Source organism: Talpa occidentalis, unplaced genomic scaffold (assembly GCF_014898055.3).
Source record: "Talpa occidentalis isolate TD23 unplaced genomic scaffold, MPIMG_talOcc4v2.1 talOcc4.13, whole genome shotgun sequence".
Taxonomy (NCBI): Eukaryota; Metazoa; Chordata; class Mammalia; order Eulipotyphla; family Talpidae; genus Talpa; species Talpa occidentalis.
Genome location: NW_023601322.1, coordinates 51,406,535 through 51,428,909, shown reverse-complemented (window position 1 = coordinate 51,428,909; position 22,375 = coordinate 51,406,535). Strand labels below are relative to the sequence as shown.

Sequence of the window (22,375 nt, the reverse complement as noted above, 5' to 3'; positions counted from 1 at the left end):
GGGGCTGTGACGCCCTGACCAGCATTCACAAGGTCTCCTGGGACACCATGCAGGGGCCTTCCTCAGTGTTTCACGTCTGTATACTAGCCTTCATGTATTTTTGTGTGTGTGTGTGTATTATTAATATATATCCAAATATATTTTAAGATATATATTTAAGCCTATGTAGGAATATGTATGTGTGTGTATCGTGTTTGTATATTTGGGTATACATGTGCAGGCATGTGTATAAATATATATGGTATGTGTATTTGTGTATATGTGCGTGCACATGAACATATGGTGTGAAAATAGGCAAATGTGGTATATATACATGTGTGTATGATGTGTGTGAATTGCATATATAGCATGTAGTTTTATATGTGTTTGTATATATGGTGTCTGTGAATGTGTTATATGTACACTGTGTGTATTTGAGCATATGTAAATGCAGTGTGTATATATGTGTGTAGACATGTATATGGTATATATGTTTTGTGTTTTGAAATTAGGTCCCTGGCCAGAGCCTGCATTGACCCTCATAGTCCACCAAAGTGCACATGCCACTTTCATCTCTGAAGCCCCAGCATGTTATCCAGTTCTTCTGTACCTCAGTGTCCCGGCATGCAGTGTAGATGTGTGGAGTTGCACTGTACAATAGTGATACTACTAGGACCAAACTCATTAGACTTTTGTGAGGAGAAAATGAGTCAATGTGTGCTGTACATGCCTTCACATACTATGTCTCAACATACGTTGGGTATATAGACAGTTCCTTAAGCTGGCAGTCAAACTTGATCTTCCTCTATTGCTTTATAAATGTATCATCCTTCCTGGTTCCCAAGGCGCCTTGCCATCTCCACTTCTCACTTTTCTCTCCCCCACTTGTCTGCCTCTTCCGTTCTTGCTCTTTCAAGCTTTCCCCCATGCCACCTTACTCAAGGCCGGCTCTGCTTCCCCTGGTTAAGAAGGTGCCTCTGCTTTCACTGCTCCTATTGTCTGGAATATTCTTTTTTTTTTTTTTTAAGATTTATTTATTTATACAAGCACTGGGTACAGTCAGAAGCACGGGAGGGTGAGAGAATTCACCAGAGCCAGAGCGGGGAACAGAACAGGCAGACTGACGAAACACATTGCTGAGGGGAGCAGCGGGTGAGACAGGAGAGGTAGGCTCGCCATGTAGGACCCTCGCCCGGTGGCCGGGGATAGATCCGGTGCTGCAGAGGCTGCGGGCAGCTTCGCAGCCCAGCGCTCAACTTCTGCACCACCAGGGGAGGCCCTGTCTGGAATATTCTTGAGACAGTTGCCATATTGTATCTTTTACCATGTTTTTTGGGAGGTATTCTATTTTCCCTCATAGGTTGCTCATTTCCTTACTAGGTGTTCTCCAAATATTTGAGGTTTATATCACTAAGCAAGACCAGGAAAATATGGTGTGGTGCTTACACAAATCTGCTTAAGGTTTGAAGATGGTTCTCATGGTTTTTGATATTCAAAATCTTCCAAGTTCTAGATAGGTCTGAATTGGTCAGAGGCACACCTGACAGTTCTGAGAGATTCCACTTTATTTTTTAATTTTTTTTTTCCGAAGGTAAATTTTTTTTTTTAAAAGATTTTTATTTATTTATTTAGGCAAGAACCTGGGTACAGGCCAGATCCGCAGGAGGGTGAGAGGATTCACTAGAGACAGAGCGGGGAACAGAACAGGTAGACTGCAGCGGGCGTGGCAGAAGAGATCTGCTGGCAGGGATTCTCCTGGCAGGCTGGGATCGAATCCATGCTGCAGAGGCTGTGGACAGCTTCAACCGCCTGCACCACCAGGGCGGCCCAGATTCCTCTTTACTTCAGCGTAGGCAGACTCTGTCTTTTCATGGTTCCCAATCTCACCTTTCCTCACAATTCTATCGTATCTCCCCCAGGCACAAGAAGACCCCATGGTTTCTCTCCTTCTCATACTGATTTAGTTGGTAAAGATTAAGACATAGATCCACATGAGTAAATAAATCTAACAAAGTAGTTATTATGTCTTTTAATTTCAACCAAGTTACAGAGGCTGTAAACTTACTACATACAGCTCACATATAAGTACACACACATATCTATATTTTTATTCATATTCATATCCAGGTTTATTTCTATCATTTCTACCTATATCCTCTATATCTATATATTTAATTTCCTCTTAATTAAAAATATTCCTGGATTATCGTTGCTAAAAACATATAAACTTGAATAAAATAGCTCAACATATCCAAGAGTCTCAAAAGGTTAGAAAAGGAAACATATTCCTCCCCTTTTTTTCAAAATCCGTGATTAATCCTAGGAAATGCCTGGATACTTCTTACTTCCTGGGATGACTCTGGAAATTAGCAAAGTGACTTTTTCTGAAACAGTGCAGTTACTTCTTGGGGTCTCGGAGCTTATTTTCTGAAAACTGCTGCTGTTTGAAAGGCGTATTCATATTTGAGACTTGAAAACTCATCTTGATATTGGGCTTCCTGCCTTCTCTGAGCCACTTTGGATCTCCCCATCTCCGTAAAAGGTGTCACTATTAAATAGTTACTTACTTTGGACCCTCAACCTTGTTACCTTCTGTTACCAGGCTCTCCAACCCTCCAACCCCACCAGCACATGCTTACACATTTGCAATACTCTAACTCCCAGCTACAGAAACTAATGTAAGTCCTGCCCAAGAGCTCTGACTCTTGGCGGAGAATCCACACTGGATATTTCACCCTAGAATCTGCTTCAACTTCAGCACATCTCTGCTTAGCTCCTGGATGTGGCCTCTCCTACCATATCCTAAGTGTTTGATTTTCAAAATCTTCCTAGTTGTAATTAGACCTGGGTTGGCCAGAGGCACACCTGACTGCTCTCAGAGAGTCCACTTCAGTTTAGGAGGCAACATCTGCAGAACACAAGAAAGGGAGAAACATTTAATATCACACATCTTTATTACTAAAACCATGCCCCCAAATTAGAATTACTAAAAGATTCTACCCCATCTAGCATGCACATAAGCCAGCCTTTCTTTTTCACAAGGGCTTCCTGCCAATCATGGCTAAGATACAGCAATAATTTGGTTTGAATGGTTTAATTTTTCCAAAAGAGATCTCATATTTAAGTCTTTAGATTTTCTTTTTTGAACTGGTTGTATCTCTGGAAATAATTGTGCTGCTCTAGGTGCTCCTGCTTTGAAGCTCTCCAATGCCAGCGACATGTCTTTATCTCCAATATTCCATATTTATGTCCTTTGGAATAAATTATTGCTGTTATTGGTTTAATAAAATTGTTTGGAAGCATTAAAGTCTTAGATGCTGAATTCCCTTTGTATTACATATCTAACAATTGATTTTAATACGATAGTAGATTCTATTCCTCTTTGAATTTTTAATTGTGAGAGATTTCAGATAGTATTGCCATATTTAATGGCACTACAGAAGTGAGTGTGTGCACTGTGACTGCTGTTGGGGCCCATTTTATCTTACTCCTATAGTTATAAGAGACTGATTCTTCAAACAGTATCAAAAGTGCAGCCCAAAAGTGAATAAAAGAATGCAATTAAGATGTTGATAGATCAGTGACACGCACATGAAACATTTTTCAAATCACATTCCAAAAGTATGTATGTGCATGTTGGTTTCAAAAGGTTGAGTCAATTAGGACTTGAGTTTAGTTGCCAGTAACTGAAAATCTGAGAGCACAGAGGCTTAAATCAAATCAGGGATTCATTCCCTCTCATGTAGCTAGTCTGTGCTGATATTACACTTCATAATATCATAATAAATCCAAGTTTGTTATAATTTTCCCCTTTGCTTATCTGTTTCCTCATGTTCATCAGAGAAGAAAGGGAAGCTCAAAAGTAAAAAATGATGTTAATTGTTCCATGAATGAATTCCCTCTACACATTTTGACCAGAACTCTGTCAAATTACTACACTAGCTGCAAACAAGGCTGCCCATGTAAATTTTAGCCAGTTGCATGGCACCCCATCTGAATAGTGGGCCCCTGTTGGTATGGATGGAGGGAGGGGACAAGGGATTTGGGGCAGGCAAATTGTTATTTGCCATCAAGACTTCTCAGAATAGGGCCTCACCGGTGGCTCAATGGGTTAAGTATAGGGCTGTGAAGCTGTCTGCAGCCTCTGCAGCAGGAGTTTGATCCTGGCTGGCCAGAGAGATACCCACATAGTGTGGCAGACCTCTCCTGTCTTGCCTGTGGCTCCCCTCAGCAGTGTATTTCAGTCCGTCTGCCTGTTCGGCTCCCCGCTCTGTCTCTGGTGAATCCCCTCGCCCTTCTGCGCCTCTGGCCTATACCCCAGTTCTTGTATAAATAAATGCATATTTTTTAAAAAAAGACTTCTTGTGCCTCCCTGGTGGTGCAAGAGGTTAAGACACAACCTATGAAGCTAGCCGCAGCCACTGCAGCACTAGTTCAATCTGTGGCCAGGGAGGTACCCACATGGCTCAACAGTGTATTTCAGTCAATCTGCCTGTTTTGTTCCCCACTCTGTTTCTGGTGAATCTTCTCACCCCCCACAACTCTGGCTTGAACTCAGTTCTTATATGCATAAATAAATTTTTTTTAAAAAAAGACTTCTCAGAATAGTGAATATAATGATGTGCAGTATTCCTCTATCTTCACAGGGAGCTCAGCAGGCAATGTGTCTCCAGGTGATTTAACTTTGCTGTCCTTTTTCAGTGGCTTCACATGGAATGAGTCTTCTCTGGAACAAATTACAGAAAATTCTGCTTCAGCCATATCTTCTTATTATAGAAGCACACGTATATTTGTGTGCCTACTCCAGGCTATAAGGACTATTCAGAATCCAGCCAATATTTAAGTTTTTGAGTAGAAAAACTGAAGCAACAAAAGTTGAAAGGTAACTTGGCAAGCTGGTTACTGAGAATAACCCTCTATTTTTTGGATTTAGATGATCCTGTTAACGTTAGTTTTCCCAAATAATCTCTCCCCTGTTCTCTGTACCTCTGAGGTAGTGTTGATCCAGGGCTGGCCTTGTTCCTATAGTCCAACCTGACCCCACCCTGTCAGAGATCAAACTCTTTGGGTGAGAGTGTAGGGAGAGTGCAGCTGGAATCTGCCAAAGGAGGGACTCCTTTATTGTTTATTGCCCTGTGTAAACTCAGTCTCCTCCCCATGACCTCTGAAAGGGTTACCCAGCCCTGTAATTAGTCTTTACTCACATTTCATAAACAAAACAGGCTAATTTTTTATTACATTCATTGATATAGAAGAAGAATACTTTTATGATTGTGAAATGTCCTTTATAGTTGTCTGATCCTGGCCACTGTATACAATGGTAGTTCTCTGTAAAGGTTGGTAGCTGAAAGCTGCATTCTCAGATTTCATGATCTACATGTCTGAGTGACAACTTCTCCATCACACAATGGTTGATGCGCTGGATGGTCTCACTATGAGAGGAGATTAGGAGAACACTCCAGCTACTTGGAGTCCCCATGTTTGGCAGATTTCATGGTTATGTGGTCATGAGGTAGCAGTGCTGGTCAGAGTTGTATAGCATTTCTGGACCCAATTGCAAAGTGGGTGTGTAGAGGCTTCCCACATCACCAGGGTGTCAGAATTCAATTCAATCCTGACACTACCCAGAGATATTGTTAGGGGGGAAAGGATGTCCTAAAGCTAATTCCATACAGGCTTTGTGGACTCCACCCCCATTCCAGACCAAAGCCATCAGGATATTGGGAAAGACAAATCCCATCACCACCAAAGGGAAGGTGGCTGGAACCTGAGGGTGGGGTTAAGCAGCCAGGTGTGGAATAAAACCACACACGTGGGCTTTGGGGATGTTCCCTTTTTAGCTCTCCGCCAGCTGGCAGTGCTTGGCCAGCTCTGAGAGTGCCATTGGGTTTCCAGGTTGGCGGATCGGGTAGGACGCATTAAAGACTTTATTTCCCTATTTTCTCCCTGAGTTGTAAATTTCTTCATTTCACTTTCCCTTATAAATAAACCTTTTATTAACCTTTTGTGTGTGCCTGTAGTGGAGTATTAATAAGTCCCTTTTAAGTGCGCGGGTGCGGACCCAAAGTCAGGCAACCCGTTTTATATCGGGGCTGCTTTATATCGGGGTTGCTCTGTAACAATATCATCAGATTCCACAGGTTAAAGGCTCAGCCTCCCAGGGTGCTAGTCTCAAACCTAGGTTGTCATCTGTGCTTCTGGCCAACCAACTACTGATTGATTTGCACAGACCCCCTCCTTAGACTTGAGGTGACAGTTCCAAGTTTGGGTTATTACTGTCTTTTTTATTTCTAGTTCATTTATTTCTGCTCTGATTTTTATTATTTCCTTTTAAAAATTTTATTATTTCCAAAGGAAACAGCTTTTGTTTTCACATTTTTTTCTGACCTACTGATAGAAAGCAGAGATTCCCAAGACCCACCTTCAGATTAGATTAATTTGTTAGAACTCAGGAAAACTGCTTACTCACTAGATCACTGACTTATTGCAAAGGCTATAACTGAAGAACAGCCAAATGGAAAAACGCACAGGGCAAGGTGTAAGGAAGTCCTTACCTTTCTAGGGACTCCACTCTTCCCCAAATTTGCTACATGTTCAGTCTCCCAAATTCCCTCCTTTTGGACTCTTATGGAAGCTTCATAAGCACGATTGATCAAATCACTGGTTATTGGCAGTTGATTCTACCTCTAGTCCTTTGCCACTCCCTAGAGTGGTCTGGGGATAGGACTGGAAATTCCAACCCTCTAATTATCTGGTTGGTTTCCCTGGAAACCAGCCCAGGTATCTAGGTGCTTCCCGTAAGTTGTATTCATTAACATAACAAAAGACAACTTTAATACTTTCCCAGTTAGGAAATTCCAAGACTTAGGGGCTTTGAGTCAGGAAATGTTGACAAAGTCCAAATACACATAAAAAAATAATTATTTTCCATTTATCTCCAGTTTTTCAAAGATTTTCATCTTTGAAATCTTATCAAATGCTTTCTCAGTCTCTTTTGATGTGATCATAGGGTTTTCACTTTTTGTTGATGTGGTGAGTCACATTGATTGATTTTCTAATGTTGAACCATCCTTGTGTCCCTAGTTTAAATCCCACTTGACCATGATGTATAATCCTTTTAATGCATTGTTGGATTCGGTTTGCTAAGATTTTTATTGAGGATTTTTGCATCTGTGTTCATTAGGGAGATTGGTCTGTAATTTTCTTTCTTTGTGTTGTCTTCATTTGGTATTGCATTAATGTAATGTTGACCTCATAAAATGTATTTGGAAGTATTCCTTCTTTTTCCATTTTTGAAAGAATCTGGGCATGTTAAGAATTAGTTCGTCTTTGAAAGTTTGGTATAACTCACTTGTGAAGCCATCTGGCCCTGGATTTTTGGATTTTTTTTTTGGAGAGTTTTGATTACTGTTTCAATTTCCTTCCTTGTAATTGCTTCTCTATTCAGTCATGGATGATTGTATAACTAAGAATCTGACCATTCTTAGGTTGTTGAACTGGTTTGCATATAAATGTTCATTGTAATCTCTGATTATTCTCTGCATTCTGCAGAGTATGTTGTAATTTCTCTTCTTTCACTTTTGATCCTGTTTGAGCTTTCTCCCCTTTTACTTAGCCTAGCTAGAGGTTTGTATACTTTATTTTTTTCAAAGAACCTGCTTTTGTTTTCACTGATCTTTTGAACTGTCCTTTTTATTTCTATTTAATTTATTTTTGCTCTGATTTTTATTATTTCCTTTTTTATATTATTATTTTCAAAAGAACCAGCTTTTGTTTTCATTGGTCTTTTGAACTGTCCTTTTTATTTATATTTCATTTATTTCTGCTCTGATTTTTATTATTTTCTTCCTTTTACTGACTTTTGGAGTTCTTGTTCTTTTTTCAAGTTTGTTAACCTCTTCACTAAATGATGTTTAACAAACTGGACTGCCACGTGCAAAAGAATAACATCAGACCACTATCTCACATAATCAATTTAAAGTGGATAAAAGACTTGGATATAAGTCCTAAAACCATAACATATATAGAAGAAAACATAGGCAAAAAACTCCATGACATAAACTTCAGAAACATCTTTGAGGACTCATCTTAAGCAGCAAGGAAAACAAAGGAGAATATAAACAACTGGACCAACATCACACTAGAAAGCTTCTGTATAACCACAGAGACAGTAATCAAAACAAAAAAACACCCTACTGAATGGGAGAAAACAATTGCCCACCATACATCCAATGAAGGACTGATATTGAAGATCTACAAAGAGCTTATATAACTCAACACAAATGAGACAAACAATTAATGAAAAAATAGGCAGAAGAGCTAACTAGCACTTCTTCAAAGAAGACATGCAGATGGTCACAGGCATGTGAAAAAATTTTCATCAAATTTATCATCAAGGAAATGCAAATCAAACCACAATGAGATACCACCTCATGCCTGTGAGAATGGCCCATATTAAAATAACTAAAACCATGTGATGGCAAGGGTGTGGATAAAATGAAACCCTCTTACACTGTTGGTGGGAATATAGACTGGTCTGGCCCCTAAGGAAAGCTGGGTGAATGTTCCTCAAAACACTAAAAATGGATGAGCCATGTGACCCAGTAATCCCACTTTTAGATAACTACTCAAAGACTACAAAAACACTAATTCAAAAGGAAACCTATACTCCTATGTTTATTTCAGCACTATTTACAATAGCCAAGATATGGAAACAACCTAAATGCTCCTAAACATATGAGTGAGTTAAGAAGATGTGGTATATATGCACAATGGAATACAACACAAAGATCAACAAAGATAAACTCATGCCATTTGTAGCGACATGACATGGGTGGAGCTGGAAGAGATTATGCTAAGCAAAATAAATCAGAAGGATAAAGATTAATATCAGATGGTTTCATTGACATGTGGGATATGGAGAAAACAAACACAAGGACAGACAAAGACAAACATTGAAAGCTGACTATTTATCTGAGGCTTCTAGGAGTGGAAGGGGAGTGCGGGGAAGGTAAAGGTAAAGGGGAGAGGGTGAAAATAGGAGTGGCAAGAATTTGTTGAATTATGACTCAGGCTTCCCCAGGGGGATGTGGTAGGATGGGAGCAAAGGGGAGAAGGGGCTCCAGTGGAGGATTGCTGGGGCTTTTGTGGTGGGTGTGGTGACCTGACATTCAATTATAGAGGTGTAAACGTATACCCCTAAGACATACTGTGATGTAAATCAACATTACCTCAATAAACATAAACTTTACAAAAAAGAGAAGTAATTATGGTGATCTGAATGACCAAATATATGCTTTTTATAAGTCAGAAAGTCACAGTTAATGGAGATGAACAGAATGTTTAAATTGAGACTTTATGTATATGAAACACACAGTACTACAGTGTCAATTCAACACAGTAGGGATCAGAATAATCCTGCATCAAAATTTATGTCATTTGTTGGAGATGACATAACTATTTCAGGCTGTATAAGCTCAAAATGTTGTTAGGGAAAATAGCCACTTCTAATGAGATTGTTATTACTAAAAATTTCAAAGTGGATCACATTGTAGATAATGTGTTTCTCTAAAAACTTTCCTCTGAGACCTGGAACAGGAAATTGTTCTGAACATTTATAACTGCTCAGTAGATTGGAAACTATTTATCAGTTTTGTCTATTTAATATGCGTATGCTAATTCTATTTACATCTAAAGGATCATTAATTGCTAGAGCCTGTATCTAAAATTGCATTATCCTATATTTATTTATTTATTTATTTAAAGATTTATTTATTTGTTTGTTTGTTTGTTTATTTATTTATTTATTTAATTTATTTATTTATACAAGCACTGGGTACAGTAAGAAGTGCAGGAGGGTGAGAGGATTCACCAGAGACAGAGTGGGGAGCAGAACAGGCAGACTGATAAAACACACTGCTGAGGGGAGCAGCGGGCGGCAGGAGAGGTCTGCGTGCCATGTGGGATCCTCGCCCTGTGGCTGGGGATCGAAACGGCTGGGGATGGAACCCACGCTGCAGAGTCTGAGGGCGGCTTTGCAGCCCAGCACTCAACTGCTGCGCCACCAGGGGAGGCCCTATCCTATATTTAACAAGTGAAATTACTTCCTAATGTCAACTCAGTGCTTGAACTCCTCTTAAGCAGAACTGTTGTGAGAGGGGTCATCGACATAGTGAAGAATTATTGTCTGTAGAAGATCTTTTAGGGATGTTAAAATAATGGACAGTGCAAAATAATGGACAATCCAGTAAAATTTTATGAGGTTCCTGTGACAGCTGTGATAAATTGTCATAAACTTGGTGTCTTCAAACAACAGTTTTAAAAATTATGGAGGTCAGAACTCCAAAATCAATATTACTGGCCCAAAATTAAGGAGTTGGTAGAATTAGGCTTTGTCTGGAGGTTCTAGAACAAAATTCATTCCTTGCTTCTCCAGCTTTTGGTGGCTGCTTGTGTTCCCTGACTCATGCCACATCACTCTAATCTCTGCCTGAATTTTCACTTGGTCTCCAATTCTGTCTGTATCAAATCTTCCCCTGCCTCTCTGTTAGAAGGATACTGTGCTTGCACTGAGGGCCTCCTTGGATAACTAAGGAAAATTTCGCCATCTCAAGATCCTCAATTAATTAATTAATTAATTATTAAAAATATTTATTTATTAATGCATACAAGAGCTGGGGTACAGGCCATAGATGTGGGGGGGTGAGAGGATTCACCAGAGACAGAGTGGGGAACAGAACAGGCAGACTGACTGAAATACATTGCTGAGGGGATCAGTGGGTGAGTCAAGAGAGCGCCATGTGGGTTGCTCCCTGACAGGCTGGGGATTGAACTCATGCTGCAGAGGCTGTGGATTGCTTCATAGGGCTGTGCTTAACCCCTTGTGCCACCAGGGAGGGCCAAGATCCTCAATTTAATCACAACTACAATGATCATTTCTTTCCATTTCAGCTCCTAGGGGTCAGAGTGTTCAAATATTTTGGGAATGGGGTGGGGTCATTTTTAGCCTTCTACAAAAGCAAAACTTGGTAAAATTTGGTTATAAAAAGTGGAAAGGAAGATGAAATCCATAGCTTTAGGAGCTCTGAAGTCTTTATGTAGGAATCCCTATAGAATTTCAAGTTCGTATTATAACAGATTCTTAGTTAACCCACTGTACTTGGAATGGAATCTTGCCCCATGTTGGGAGTTGATATGTCCTTGGAAGGGATGATTCTGATGGAAATATTTTACTGGTGTCATTAAGATGTCATCAAATCCTGGGTGAAACTTCCTTGGGTGATTTTATGTTGGATCAAGTATCATTTTTCAAAGTAGAGATTCCTGGCAAATTTTAGGACTCTGAGAATCCCTGAAGCCATTCCATGATTCATAGGTATGTCTTCAGGGACCACAGTGTTTTATGATGACCTGAAGGTTATTGGAACTGAGAAAAAAAAGAAAAAAATTCTATCTTGCTTATAAGAAAATGCTAATTCACTTTCAGTATAATGACTACTTTCGGTTATGGAAGATAATTTGAGTGATTTAAGCTATTACAATACTTTACAATTACCATATGATCAGTATATATGACTAAAACTATTGTTTTTCTCCATTTAATTATTTAAATAGTCACTTCTGGTGAATTTGTTATTGCTAAGTCCATTGAAATGGGATTTCTCAATTATTTAATTAGTCTTCTTTTTTGTTTGTTATACCAGCTTGTATAGTTTGTGAAACATTTTATGAAAGTATGGATATACACTTAATGATACATTTTCTCTGTTTGATAAGTGTTATTTTTATTATGTCTTTAAGAAAGATAAAGAGTATAAAGAGGGGATGATTATGTATACATATATCATTATTATATGATGATGTATTTATAGCAAAAGATGTGTTATCTGGCTCTTTACCAACATTTCTGTGAAAGAATTGTTATTATGGCTGGGTCTCATTCTCCAATTTTATAGTTAAGATATCCTTTTCTCTGCTAGTAGCTTAAATACAAATTGATGACAGAACTGGCTGTTAGTATAGAGTAGAAAAAAAACCCATCTAATTTATTTATGAAATTGTTCTCCATGTAGGAACTATCTTCATGTCGAGCCTAAGGGCAACATCATTCAGGGAACTGCTGTGGTCCTTGTTTAAGAACCAGGGAATTTTAGAGCAGAAGCTGCATAAGAGTGTGTCTTCCAAATATTTGTAATGAGTAAACAGAGGACTGTTTTTCCAACCGAGCATGCCTTTTTAGTGGAGGGACACATTTCTAGAATCCAGAGTTCTTAAAAACCCATTCAGCGTTCTCTGTCCTCATTATATCATTTTATTCTGGTGGGATAGTGTTTCTCAAACTCTGTACCATGGGTTTTGGTGCATCTCAGATTTTCACAGGATTATTGCTTAATTTAGAAAATATAAATGAATGAAAGATAACCTTAACTAATATCTGTCAGGGCCATGTTGAACCCAAATGTGGAATGACGTGATGTAGGGGTGACTTGTGTGAGTAAGTAGCATGTTTTCAGCTAATACTATGGGAGGCTTGTGTGTTAGTTGGAGGCAAACTGGAATGAAACAGAAATAACTTACATTGTAGCACAGAACTGAAGTTGACAGTGTTAAAACTGTTGTTGAATTGTTTGTTATTGTGATTTGTTTGAAGTTTTTGAGTAAGCCATCAAAACTTTTGGTATTTGAAAATATGATGAGAAGAGAAGAACATGGAGAACTATGAATGAGGCATGCGTATTTTGAAGACTGTTCAGGCACCTTCCAACTCTGAAGTCCATGAGGCTAGAATTTTTAGGCATGATGGTATGGCATGTTGGCAATGTAAATGAGAAAACACAACCACAGAGATTTATTATGCAACTAACTCTAATTCACTCCCATTGGAAAACAAAGCCTTTCATACTGTGTGTATAATTTCATTGCACAACATCAGTGACAGTTAATATTTTCTTACATTATTTCAGTAAACCAGTTTGGATTATTGTTTCTTTTTTTCTTTTAAAGATTTATTACATTTATTTTTGCATACAAGAGCTGGGGTGTAGGCCAGAGGTGTGGGGGTGGGTGGGTGGTAGGAGTCACCAGAGACAGAGAGGGGAGCAGATCAGGCAGATCTACTGAAATACACTGCTGAGGGTAGCAGCAGGCAAGTCAGGAGAGGTCTGCTGCACCATGTGGGTCAGCTCCCTGGCAGGGGTTCGAACTTTTGCTACAGTGGCTGCTGATAGCTTCATAGTGCTGAGACTTAACCCCTTGTGCCACCAGGGAGACCCTCTATTGTTTCTTTTTTAATGAATAAGTTGAGACCTAGAAAATTAGTGACTTGGTAATGATAGAATTGCATAATAGATTCTACTTCCAGACTGGTTTTCTTAGCCCTACTCCTTACTGCCTTGCACTTGATAACATTTTAGGAGAAAATGTTTGCAACACTCTCTACTGTTCAATTTGAATGTGTCACTCCCTGATTTCAGATACCCTGAAGTAAAAGCTACTCATTGCAACGCATGTTGAATTGGCAAGAATATTTTGTGCAAGTTTGTGCTGATAAAACTCTAACATTGGAATATAAGGCATTGCCACAATATAATAAAGGCCATATATTATAAGCCCACAGCCAGTATAACACTTAAAGGTGAAAAATTGAAAGCTTTCCCTTTAGGATCAGAAACAGGACAAGGATGCCCACTGTAATCACTTCCATTTAATCTAATATTGGACATTTTGTCAGAAGTACTAAACAAAAACAGGAAACAAAGGGACTCCAAGTTGGAGAAGTAAAACTATCACAATTCACAAGCAATATATTATTACAGATAACTGCAAAATATTTGAAAAAAATAGATGAATACAACAAAGTGGCAGATTACAAAATTAACGTACAAAAATCAGCAACATTTTTAAAAATTACACTCATGTTTAATAGTGGTAATCACAGGAGAGGAACATTTGCACTTACATCAATAAATTTAGGGGAAATGAATTATGTTAATATCTTTTATGTATTTCTAAAATATCCCTTTGAAATATTCATTTTATTATTAATTAATTAATTTATTTTTAATGGCATATTATTTTGCATTCCTCATTTGCTTTTTCACAATATAGGATTTTCCCCCCAGGTGTCATCACAATAGCTTTCCCATAGTCCTTCACCATAGTCCATTGTGCTCTAGACCCATTTTCTCCTTTCCCTCTTTTCTACTCTCCCCTCTTTGTTGCCTCAGATGTATGGTAAGATTTCAAGGGTTGGTTTTAAAGTTTGACTTTCTCTGGCCTTCTGTTTGATTTCTCTTTAGTCAACCTATAGGTAAAATCATGTGGCATTTATCTTTTTCCTTCTGGCTTACTTAGGATAATCTCTTCCAGTCCCATCCATGTTGCCACAAATGGTATGAATTTATCAAATGACTGTTAAATAGTATTCTATTATGTATCTATGCTACATTTTCTGGATCCACTCATCTGTTCTGTGGCCAGTTAGGTTGTTTTTATCTTAGCTACTATAAATAGTGCTGCACAAACACATGAGTATAGTTTCCTTTCAAATTAGAGATTTTAGTTATTTTGGTAGATACCTAGGAGTGAAATTGCTGGATCATATGGCAGATACATTTTTAGTTTTTTGAAGAATCACTTCTTTCCACAGGGGCTAGGCTAGTATACATTCACAGCAATAGGGTAAGAGCGTTCCTTTTTCTCCACACCGTCACCAGGACTTGTTTTTATTTGTTTGTTTGTTTGTTTATTTATTTTTTATATGGCGCATTCTCATGGATGTGAGGTGGTATCTCATTGTGGTTTTGATTTGCATTTCCTGAATGATAAGTGATACATCTGTTGGCCGTCTGTATGTCTTCCCTTTAGAAGTGCCTATTTAATTCTTCTGTCCATTTTTTGATTGGCTTGCCTTTTTTGTTGCTGTTGTTGTTGAGTTGTATAAGCTATTTGTAGATCTTTTATATCAGTCTCTTGTCAGAAATATGGTATGCAGATATTTTCTCCCATTCAGTAGGATGCCTCTGTGTTAAATATCATTTACATGTGGGGAGGGAGGAGCATATGTGAAGATTAAAAAAAGACATCCTACTGATTGGGAGAAAATATACACATAAAATATAACTGACAAGGAGTTAATATCTGAGATATATAAAAAAGTTAGTTAATTCAGCAATAGAAAAACAAAGAACTCAATTAACAAATGGGCAGCAGATATGAACAGACACTTCATCAAAGAGGGTAACCAGAAGGCCAGTAGATGAATGAAAAAAAAATGCTTATCATTGCTTCTGATAAGATAGATGCAAGTTAAAGATCACAAGGAAATTCCATTATCATACCTTTAAGAATGTCAAATAAAAGATAGATGTCCCCAACAACAAGTGCTGGAGAAGATGTGGAAAAAGAGGAACGCTATTACATTGTTGATGGGAATGTAAATTGGTAGAGCCATTATGAAAAGTGATGTATATTTACCTAAAAAAATAAAAATGGAAATACTATGATTCAACAATCCTACTCTAGGAGACAACTATCCAAAGGAAATGAAATAATCAGTGCAAAATATAGAGGCTCTACAATGCTTATTGCAGCACTACTTATAATAGATAAGACATGGAGCAGGTTAACTGCCCAACAGAAGACTGGGTAAAGATGTGGTATATCCATACTACAGAATACTGTTCAGCCATAAGGACAGATGAAATACAGTCCTTTTCAGCAAAATGGAGGCAGTTCAAAGGAATTTCTTATAGTAAAGCAAATCAGAATGACAAAAACAAATACTGAAATTTACATAGTAGATGATAAAATAAAATACAAAAAGTCAATATAAATAAATGAAGTGAGGACTGATATTGGGAAGGAAGTAGGAGGAAGGAAGGGATAGGGGGTATAACAGATGGTGGTTGGGAATTAAAGATGAAAACAAAAAAAATAAAGATTTTTAGAAAATCTACAAATGGTGTATTCTATGTTTCCTTGTATTCAACATTATTTAGGGAGAAGTCTGTGTCGGGGCAAGGTCTGGGCCCAGTCCTGCATGTGCTTGTACAGGAATGAAGAAGGATGAGTTTCCTTAGTGAGCACAGTAGATATCAATGTTGACTACTTTATATTATGCTGAAGCAATGTGGATAGAAATGTTGAACTTGCTTTTATGTAGAAGCAGATAAAGGAGTGTATATAACACATACGATGTTTAAGAAGAAGAGAGTTGAAGAGCTCCCTTGGTAAAGCATTTTGAAGCTTGGGGTTTCCTCCTTTTTGTCTCTGGAAACCCCCACTTTTGAGAGTAACACAAAAAGTTTGACTTGCATATTTACTACTTTGTATATTCCTATGTGTACTGACAACCAGCTTAGGAGCTTTGTTCTGAACCACAGGAAACCCAATGTTAGTCTGAGTGTGGTCACACAGGCAGGCTGTGTTAAGTTCAGATGTTTATAGAAGATTCCAAATTCTGCATTGATGTGTTCATGGAGGTAGGATGTGTGAGCTTGTTTGTTGTGATTGTGTGACCACAAGAGGCTAATCAGCAGATCTCTCTTGGACCAACAGGCCATCATGTTAACAACTTGGTGAAGAACAATGGGCTCATTGTAATGGAGTTCTTAGGGAAGCACTCCAGAAAAAGGCTCATTTGCCAACACATTGAATTTATTCTGTCTGAGAGTCTCTTCACTAATTAGCTAAGTGAACTTGGGAACTGCATCCAACTTTCCTCATTTGGAAAATAAGACTTTTGGCAGAGTTGCCTCCTAAGGTAACTTTTGGCTCTAACATGATGTTGTTCTAAGAGATCATGGTGGTTTCATGGGAAATATTTTCTTCAGCCTAAGCAGACAGTTCCTGAAAAGAAGCAAATTGAGTTTTTCCGTTTCATATCCTGAACAACTAATTCTTTCATTCTTTCAACCTTAGAAAAGAAATGAAACTACATGTCACAGAATGTTCACACTTTAGCTAAAATAGTATTTATTGCATTCAGCCCAGAGAAAGCCTTACTATCAACAAATTTATTATCATAAAGTTGTACCTATTTTATAAAACTCTTCCTATCTATGTAATATTTGCTCTTTCTCATTCTGAATATGGGTTATTTACAGTTTCTCTCAGTGGTCCCACCCTTCAACTATTTTGGAATCCCCAATTTGACTTACAGGATTGGATTTCTTTGAACTTGAAACTTATGTTAATGGTTTCTTATGCTGTTACTGTCTTTGGGCTTCATTGTTATGCATTCAGTGATTTGAATATTTAATTAGGAATAACTTCCCTAGACTTTAATTGCATACTTTAAGCCCCAATTCCATCTAAGGATGATGTCAATACAGTGTTATAAAGAAAGAGATGAAGACAAAAAAGCCTTATATTTTTCTTTTTGTAAGGCCCCATAAGGTGGACCTTTACACTCTGACAATGCTTCCATGTGGAGACATACTCAACATTCAGTGTTGTTGCTAAAGTTCTGTCTATTACTGCCCTGGAACCAAGTCTGGAGGAGCTTAGACTGTTGCAATGTCATTTGGACATGTGGCAGTAAGGATGAAGGTGTTTTCCCTGTTGACTCAGGTCACTTTGATAGCTTCTTGACCATAAATTAAACCTAGATGACATAAAAATCATGGATATGGCAAACTTCCACGTTTCCTCAAAAGTATGTTTGCAAACCTTTCTGGCTGAGGATAAGGGCGAGAAGACACCAGCACCAAGAACAGACATTCCATAAGACCTCTTCCCACAGTACCTAGTATAACTACCCAGCACTGTCCCCTTCCTTCGAAAGCATTAGATTTGTTGTCTCTTTTTCTTATTACAAGGAAATAAATACTTGTCATTCCAACACTCCACTCAGCAGCATTTTTTTTTTTCACAGATACCCAATAAGAGAACCAATCCACTGAGCTCAGTTATGTTCTTGGATGTGAGGCCTTTTCTGCCAACTGCTGCTGTGGGAGGTCCAGAAATTGTAGTCCCTGCTTTGTACCCTGCTTTTTGTACCTCCTGTCTGTGTCACCTCTTCATTTAATTTTTGTGAGCTTCATTTTCCTCCCCTAGAAAATGGTGTTACTTATATTTCATATCTCAACAGAATTGTTATGAGGATGAAATTTGTCAAACACGGAGCCCAGGGCTAAGGACATAGTAAGTTCTCAACTAGTGCTAGCTCTTATTATTACTGAATTTCTGTCCTTTGGGGTTTGAAGTCTCTCCAGGTGAAATGAATTTGAATTCCCAAATGTCTCCAGCACTGGGGCACTGGCAATGGGTAACCAAAGGAAAAAACCCAAGCTGTAAATCTGTCACATTTTCTGTTGATGTGATCGTTTTAGATATTTAAATATTCATGTGTTTGGCAAATGCATTAGAGCCAGAGTGATAAGTCTGAAACATATAGATGGTTATCGGAGACATTAAAGGGAGACGGATGGTCTTTTGGGCATCAGAGATCGACCAAGTTTGCATTAGGAATTCAGACTGTTACATGTCATTAAGTTTTGAGCCACTTTTCTTTTCCCTCTCCCTATGCAGCAACAGTAGGTCTACTGTATTGACTAGAGCAAAGTATAATGCAGATCAATATGATCAGCTTGAAAGGGAACTGGAAGTACAGAGAATGTATACCTTTAAAAATTGGATTTTTCTTTCAACGGGAAAAGCTTTATTAATTTACGTATAGGTCAGCAGATATAGTTTCTATTTTCTTAAAACACAGTTAAAATTATACAATTTTTGTGGAAAAATCTTTGGAGTATAGAGAAGAAAAAGAACTTTCTAGTCCTTTCACTGCAAAAGACCATCTTAAATATATTTTTGCTTTTTTCCTACCTAAAGTTTCTTCCATACATTGGATTTTTCTGGTCTATTGTTATGGTGATATTATATGTGTTATTTTCCAATTCCCTTCCTTTTCACCCATAATTATTATGTCTTAAGTTACTATAGTTAATAATAACAATGGTAGCAGAGATTTATTGAGTGCTTTCTATATATCAGGCACTATTTAACTAATTACATGAATTAATCCATTTACTCCTCACGGTTCAGCAACTCACCCAAATCATGGACAGATGCCAGGGGAAGAGTCAGGACTTGTACCCAGGCATTTTGTAAACAGGGCCAGTTCTTAATAACTGCTCTAAATCATTCTCAAGTATTAATAAGTTTAGAAGGTGATATTTATTTTAAGCAGAGCCATTGCTACTTTTCACATGTCTAGTCAGTCATATTGGTGTTTATATATCCATCACCTCGTACAGAAACTCAGTACATTTTTTTGAATGAATGAATGACTTTTTAATTTGGATGCATGGCATCGATAAAATCCCATAGTAGATAAATACAAACATTGAGTCAATGAAGTTGTGTAGAAGATAATCCAAAAATATTTCCCATTCTACTTGCTTTATACCAGAACTTGCCACTCTCCCATCAAAGGTGGAGTCTAGCCACTGTCCTTGATTCCTTATAGTCATTTAGGACAGGCTCAGCTAGTGGAATAGAGGAGAGATTGATGCCATATGACTTGGGGGACTGGATAGTAAAGGTGGAACATCTTCAGTCTTGCTCTCCTGAGATTCTGGCTTTAAGAACTCAGCCACAGATGCACAGATGTCAAGCAGCAGCAGGGAGGGTTTTGGGGACAGCAGGAATCAGCCTGCAGACAGGTGAACTAGTGAGACTTTAGATTACGTCAGCCCACAGTGGATGAGCCATGGAATAGAAAAAAGACAACCCCTGTAAGCCGCCTCCATACAGCCTTGTGAGCAACATGGAGCTTGTTTTTTTTTTTTTACCCCACAGAGTTGGGGGTTAGGATAGCCCCCCTAAGATGTTCAGATATCCTTTCCCAAGATTTAGACAGGCCTTCCCACTATTTTAATAATAGGCTTTCCAAAGCCATGTCCCTTTGACATGTAGATTATTTTGAATTAAGGTAATTGGAGGCTTTTTACAAGATAACTTTACCCCTCCCTTAACTACCTAAATGAATGAAAATTGGGAGTCACCCAGAATTAGGGATATTTCCAGGAACAACTTTCTATTGGAGAAAGCTATCTATATGGCAAGGCAAACAGGTAATTCAAGAACATTTGACCTTCAACATACCTGTTACCCTCTGCTCAAGTTCCTTTCTCATTCCTTGAAGACCCAGACTTCTATTCCATTCCTTAGCTCAGGATTAAAAACCCTCATTTTGCTGCATTTGCTTTTGGACCTGCATCCATGTAGATTCTTCCTATACAAATAATTATTTTTTACTTTTTTTCTGATGTTGATTTGAGTGCTCATCCAGCCAGAGAAGAAACCAGAGAGGTAGAGAAAGTTTCCTCTTTACCCCTGCACTTGTTAAACAGCAACAGATAACTATGATATCAGGTTCACTTAGTAATTTAAACATTTTCCTCATGATTTTAAGAATCATGTTAACAACTTGGTGAAGAACCAACTTCTGGAAACCAACTTCTGGTTTAAAATAGCATCAACTTATTTGAAAAATTTCTAGCATTCTCCTGTAGAGGAATTAGCTGAACACCCTTTTTCAGAAGTCACTGAATTTTTCAAATAGGTAATTATTAATGTTTTAATATCTAGGAATTTTTATCTTCACTTTGAAAACAGAAATTTATACTTTGTGGATACGTTTTCCAATAGCTAATTATCATGATAATCTCATGTCTTCTCTTCTGCTAAAAAGATCAAATTCACTCTCGCTCCTTCCCTCCGCCATCGCGCTGTGTGGCTTGCCTCTTCCTCGCCTTGTCTTCTCACAAGATTTCCAGGATCAAGCGATTCCAAGCCAAGAAACAAAAACAGAATCGTCCCATTCCCCAGTGGATTTGGATGAAAACTGATAATAAAATCAGGTACAATTCCAAGAGGAGGCACTGGAGAAGAAGCAAGCTGGGTCTGTAAGGAATCACACGGAGATGGCGTGCATATTTATGCTGTATCAAGATCAGTAGCATCTACCATGTCACTGAAAACAAATACATAAAAAGGAGGATAATAATGGGAAAGCAGTTTGATAACACAGTTGTTTATAAGTCAATTCTCGTTTTAGCTTTGGTCCTACAAACTACCAGTCAATCAGAGAGGGTGCAGAGTTCAGACTGAGGGGGCCAGGACCTACTAGAGGCCAAGGACATATGATCAGGCACATGGGAGGCACCAAAGTGCATCTAAGAAATCCAGAACAAAGCAGTATTTTACAGCCCAATACACAAGTGGGATTCAAACAATTACTGTCCTTTCCCAGAGGTGAGGGCAGCTCAGGAAGAGAGATGAGAGGTGAGAGGCAAGTCATGAAGAGGCACTTCTAATAAGACTTGGCCTAACCTGAGAACAAGTTCCAACAGCCTAAAGAGTCATTGGGCACCTTTCATGAGCAAGACACTGATTCAGAGGGTGGGTGTCAAAAGGAGGAATGAAAAAAGACCCTGCTTGCACAGCGAATGTGTGACCCAAGGCTCTGAGTATGCCACAGCATGGAGCAGGTACCCTGAGAAATTGTCTTAGGCTGATCACTCTTTCTCTTTTTTTTTAAAAGATTTATTTATTTTTACCAAAACCGGGGTACAGGCCAGATGTGTGGGAGGTGAGAGGATTCACCAGAGACAGAGCGGGGAACAGAACAGGCAGACTGATTAAATACACTGCTGAGGGGAGCAGTGGGTGAGACAGGAGAGGTCTGCTGTGGCATGTGGGTTGCTCCTCAGTCAGCTGGGATCGAACCCGCATTGCAGAGGCTGTGGACAGCTTCACAGTGTGGCACTCAACCTGCCTGCTCCACCCAGGGAGGCCCATGATCACTCTTTCTATGACATGTCAGAAGCTTCAGGCTGCTTTCTGCTCCCAGGACACAACCTGTCCCTCACCTTCATTCCCTCAACCGATGGGCTTTTCCTATTTGTTTGTCTGCAAAAACCAGGTATATATTTCACAACCACTTTGGAAATTGTCACCTTGAGGGAGAGTCTCCTCCACTTCAAAGAATGTTGAAACTTCTACCATCCCTTTGGTTGCTTTGCATTGTGAGGTCTCTTATTTGATTATCTCTCCCATCAGAAAGTGTGGTCCTAAAAACTAAGTTATAGCTCTGTTTGTCCTAGGATTTGGCATTTATTAATTACTTTTATGGACCAGATACAGGGTTGGGTGCTTTAGTTATGCAATCTATTTCCCAACTCACAAATGAAGAAACCAAGGCTCAGAGAGGTTAAGTAACTACCAAAGACACACGGTCTTTCAGAAGATCTGACGCTTTCTACTAAATGATCCCAATTCATATACAATGAGTCAACAGCCAACAAATGTTTATTGAAAGACTGAATGATTGACAACAAGTAAATTGGCTGGGTCTAACTAGAAAGGGGAAGCAAAGGGTGGCTGTTAA

General features: G+C 38.6%; 1 protein-coding gene across 1 annotated transcript; it reads left to right on the top strand.

The window, feature by feature from the left end:
* Positions 1 to 12,707: 12,707 nt before the first annotated feature.
* On the top strand, positions 12,708 to 20,895 carry LOC119242827 (60S ribosomal protein L39-like). Its single transcript, XM_037508292.2, has 2 exons — positions 12,708 to 12,780; positions 20,678 to 20,895. The coding sequence occupies exons 1-2, from the start codon at positions 12,708 to 12,710 to the stop codon at positions 20,893 to 20,895; spliced, it is 291 nt and encodes a 96-aa protein (XP_037364189.1).
* Positions 20,896 to 22,375: the final 1,480 nt, after the last annotated feature.